General features: G+C 43.2%; 1 protein-coding gene across 2 annotated transcripts in view; it reads right to left on the bottom strand.

The window, feature by feature from the left end:
- Positions 1 to 576: 576 nt before the first annotated feature.
- LOC310859024 (E3 ubiquitin-protein ligase DTX4-like) overlaps positions 577 to 4,975 on the bottom strand; it is a 47,060-nt gene continuing 42,661 nt past the window's right edge. For both annotated transcript variants that reach the window (XM_083765374.1, XM_083765373.1), the window contains exons 7-12: positions 4,807 to 4,868; positions 4,011 to 4,177; positions 3,410 to 3,563; positions 2,431 to 2,520; positions 1,645 to 1,743; positions 577 to 1,018 (exon numbers count right to left, since the gene is read on the bottom strand). In XM_083765374.1, the coding sequence (XP_083621500.1) occupies positions 887 to 1,018; positions 1,645 to 1,743; positions 2,431 to 2,520; positions 3,410 to 3,563; positions 4,011 to 4,177; positions 4,807 to 4,868 (704 nt within the window). In that variant the 3' untranslated portion in view covers positions 577 to 886. The remainder of the gene's footprint in view (positions 1,019 to 1,644; positions 1,744 to 2,430; positions 2,521 to 3,409; positions 3,564 to 4,010; positions 4,178 to 4,806; positions 4,869 to 4,975) is intronic.

Genomic DNA, 4,975 nt, shown 5'->3' with positions numbered 1-4,975 from the left:
TGAACTCAGGGTTTTTATAGTGCAGGTTACCACATCGGACGCTCTGGCTAAACAAGTACCGGGTTTTTTTGTTTACGAGTTAGTTTTACTCTACTCCTATCCTAAACGATACATTCTTCATGCCCTCTCTCTCTCTCTCTCTCTCTCTCTCTCTCCGCTATACGCTCTTTTCTTCACCGTCCTCCGTTCCCCTCCCCCTCAAACCTCTCTGTCTTTGTTCCTTTCTGTCATGCAGCACTCTAGCATTTCGCCCTCTTTCTGGTTAACTCTTTCTCTCAGTAGTGTAAACTTGTCATTTTAGTTATTAGTACTGCCTCTTTCTAACACATTCAGCATTTAGTACCGAGCTATTAAAGTACCAGTGGTTGAAAAAAATAAAAAAGCTCAGAGCGCCCACTTTCTTGTCTTGTACCGTCGTGTGTGAATATTAACCATATTAACATTTTCTTTCCTCCAATAGCCAGAAGTATAAAATAGGGCTTTAATGTTTAATTAAGCTTTTATGCTTTGTCTGTTGCTGTGCTTTCCCCTCCTCAAACAACCCCCCCCCACCCTAGCACAACACATGTGCTTGTGTGAAGTTGACCAGTCCCATATTTTACAAATAAACCCAGTTAACAGCTATGAACGTAATGACCCCTGCAGCAAAGAATATATATAATAATAATAATAATAACAATATTCTGTACCCAAAATCGCCCATCTTTAAGTGCTGGCAGATAGTCAATGTCTATTATCCGTAGTACACGGCCACCATTACTTCTCTTCTGCTTGTCATCATGTGGATGAAGAAGATGGTTGGAAGACTGTTGTCCTCTGTCCATCACCTTTCCCCACTGTCTCCTCCATCTTCTCTCATCTTCTCTCTCTCTCTCTCTCTGCATGTTCATTTGTCGGTGACTCCGTCGTCCTCTGTGATGCCCTGAGACCGGAGCTCTTCCAGGACGTTGTCCAAGTGTCCGGGGTCGGGGAAGCCGTGTCCCGTCAGGTTAGAGCCAAACTCTGTCTTGTGGTGGACCTTGTGATCAGAAGAGACAGAGCATTTTACCTCCTCGGTGGACTGTAGGAGAGAACTTTCGAGAGAAATCAGGCGTATGCACAGGTGCGTAGGCCAGTGGACATCAATGAAAGCAATAGAATACACCCGCACACTGTACTTGCTCGGTACACAAGCATTTTCTTATTTAATGAAGCAACGTTTCGGTCCCTCCGGACCTTCCTCAGGCTTCCTCGATGGAACCTCGTGTTGACACACACAAACACTACAGTGTATGCGCGCAAGTTTGAGAGACAGCCATGTCGCACCACCGATCCGACCAATAGGTGTCTCAGCAGCCCGACTTGTAGCATTAGTTCATGTTGAAAGTTTTCTGTTGTGTCTGACATCAGTGCCATGTTGCGCTCCATATATGTGCATTTGACAGGGGCTATATGTGCATTTGCCTCCATATACAGTACCTGTATGTGCTGGAGGCACCCCCCATTACACAATTTTGACATGGGATATTTCAAAAGGTATACAACAATATGTGTAAAGAATAAGCAAGCACATATACACTTAAACGGCTAACCTCATGCAGAGCCACCGTAAAAAAAGAAAGGACCAAAATGCAGAATGACATTGTAATTTCTTGGTGTTTGTACCTCGTTCCAGATGACGGTGTCAGACTCTCCTGTGGTACTGGAGGTTCCAACTGAGAAGATCAGCCTGCGGTCCCACGCCACCAGGAGCAATCTCAAAACCTGTTGAAGGAAAACACCTTGAGAATAAAACCATTTACACCTGCTATTTGTTTTTTTTTATCGTGAAAATGTGTGCAAATCTTTGAATATGCTTTCACAGCAAATGTTTTAAACTCATATCTTTGCTTCTGGGTGTTCCTGGAACAACATATTTTGACACACGGCCAAATATTGAGGCTCCTTGACATGAAATAGTTTGAGAACCACAGACATAGAAATATTAGATTATCAGAAAAGTGTCAGAATTTAGAATCTGGTCTCAGATCTTTATTATGGTTATTTCTGAGAAAAAGACCTGTCAGCTTGAGGAAGTGTTAGTCAACTTTCCATGGTTTATAAGACTCCAATATATTTGTATTAATGAGTTGAAAAGTGTTCTCTCCTCCATCATTTGTTTCCATGTTCTCCTACTGTAGCTAGTAGAATATTAGCATTATTTATAACAACCATTGCCAGTTTGTGGAACTAAATTATTTAATTACAGACTCAAATATAATTCTGGACGATGACCGGTACAATCCTAGTTGGCGGGTTTAGGGGGTGCATAGTGGGTACCTTGCAGCCTTTTAGGGGGTGCATAGTGGGTACCTTGCGGCCATTTAGCTGGTGCATAGCGGGTACCTTGCAGCCTTTTAGGGGATGCATAGCGGGTACCTTGCAGCCTTTTAGGGGGTGCATAGTGGGTACCTTGCGGCCTTTCTCGCTGTCGGGGAGGTAGCAGTGTCGAGGAAACCCTCTGGCTGTGTAGGGCTTGCCTGGGTTGGGGTGCTCAGGTCCCTGGGCAGACAGAGAGGGAAGTAGGGTAGGGTAGGGGCAGGCAGAGAGAGAGGGGTCACATCAATTAATTTATCAATTCATGCCATACACTGTACACACGGTCTATGTGCAATACGCAATAATCAATATCATCATCATCAAAGTCTAATACAATGTGCTTTGTGATCCAGCCAACATTCAATAAAATAAATAAATAAATAATATAAAATAATTACACCAACCTAAATAAAGACAAAAAAAATTAAAACATTTCCTCACATCGACAACAGATTATTCAACTTGGAAGTGTCACTGTCCACTACATTTATGAAAGGCTGCCACGTCTTAAATTCCTGTATGCAAGTTTCTCTTCTAGGGGAAGTATCCTTAACACCGTTTCATACCAAAGAAAAGTCTACAGCTTAACCCATTTAGAACTACAGTACCATCGATTCTACAAATGTCTTCTAAATCCTGACAGTTCTGTGAAAAACCTATGTTTCTATGTCAGTTGTGTTCAAAACGTTTCATGTCAAGGACCCCAAAAATATATATGTAATTGGCTGCCGACCCCTATCTGAAAATATGTTGTTCCAGGGACCCCCCCCCCCCCCCCAGAAGCAAAGATTTGAGACTTGAGTTAAAAACGTTCACTCTGAAAGAATATATATTCAAAGATTTGTGCCTCATTTTCACGATAAAAAACAAATAGCAGACCTGCAAGCTTGTCGCGCGCCACGCTATGAGCTTGTAGATCTGCTATTTGTCAACAGCTATGAAGCATAACATAATGCTTAAAACACCAAAAGGGGTTCCCGCCAAGAATGGCTTAAGCCAGGCAAATGCGGAACGGTCGAAGGGAATCACACACACACACACACACACACACACGCATGGGTCTGTGTCGTACCTGAATTCCTGGAGGGATGTTGTAGATGATGCGTATGGTTTTGCAGTCGGGGTGTCCTGGTAAGGAGTGGGGGATGACGTGGTACTCCATCTTCCCTGCCGGCTGGTTGCCCGTCTTCACACCGTAGATGGTCTTACAGGTTGGACACTGCAGGCTGGAGGAGAGTTGTTTAAAGGTTTACCAATTCATCTTGAAACCAGTCTTGTTGCAGTAGACAGTGTATTTGTCAGTTAATTTTGAAAAATAGCAGATCTACAAGCTCAATATTTCATGTCAAGGACCACAAAAATGATATGTAATTGGCCACCGACCCCCATTTTAAAATGTAGTTCAATTTTTTTTGAAAATGTGCCGCAAATCTGCGAACGAACGTTTTTAACTCAAATCTTTGCTTCTGGGGGATCCCTGGAACTACATTTTCAAATGGGGGTCGGTGGCCAATTACATATAATTTTTGTGGTCCTTTACATGAAATATTGAGCACCACTGAAATAGAATCATAGGTATTTCAGAAAACTGTCAGGATTTAGAAGACATTTTTTTAATTTCGATGTCAGGCCAAAATGGGTTAAGTGGGTGTGCTCCCTGTGAGGACTCATACCTGCCGTCCTTATTGCCGTTGTTGTACATGGCCACCAGACAGTGGAGGTGGTACTGGTGTCCGCACTGGGCCAGTCTCCCCACCGACTCTGCCCTGGAGATGGGCCCTACCCCTGGGCCTTTGTAGCCAGAAGGACCCCCTAACGGCTCCATACAGATGGTACAGTCCTAGCAGACAGAAACATGGGGGCATTAGGGGCACTCTTTTACTTTCTGAGTCAACAGGACAAAAAGATGTGATACTCTTTTACTCTCTGAGTCAACAGGACAAAAAGGGGGAACTTCAACTCACTGCTCTAATTAGGGATGGAGCTACCCGATAAAATCCAATAAAAAGCTTATTGAGTACCCGTTATCAATAAGCTTTGGGCTTATCAAGCCTGTTATCGAGCATAGCGGCCCATGACGCCATGTTCAAACAATCAAGACAAGAGGCGATCAAGAAATAAATGTAATCATCCATGCTGGCACAAACAGCCAGCGCTGCCCCGGGTAAACAAGATAACACTTTTAAGTTTAACAGTTTCTTTAATATTATTTTATTGGTAAAAAGGTCAATTGCCTGTTAGAAATGTACTGTATTTGAAGGCCCTAGTAAAATATACTGGTTCTGTTCAGAATGTATTGTCTCCCGTCTTTCCACAAAATAATAGAAAAAGCTCGATAGTGGGCTCGATAAGGACCCGGCTCGATAAGCCTGATCGATAAGGTGATCGTTATCAATAAAAATGAACGAGCTCCATCCCTAGCTCTAATGCTACCGTTTGATTACAGAGAGAATCATCAGCCATACATACCTCCTCCGGTGGACTTTTGACTTTCTGTAGATACTTCTTTACCACCTCCTCTGGAGTCTTGCCTGGAGAGACACAACAAGGACAAGAGAGTAGAGGAGTGAAGAGGGGAGAAAGAGGAGAAGAAATACATGCAGGAGTCCTTCCTATCATTAGTATTGAAGGAGACAGT

Source organism: Protomyctophum parallelum, assembly GCF_964188405.1.
Source record: "Protomyctophum parallelum genome assembly, chromosome: 5".
Taxonomy (NCBI): domain Eukaryota; kingdom Metazoa; phylum Chordata; class Actinopteri; order Myctophiformes; family Myctophidae; genus Protomyctophum; species Protomyctophum parallelum.
The sequence above is the reverse complement of the archived record's forward strand: the minus strand, read 5'-3'. Positions and strand labels throughout refer to the sequence as shown.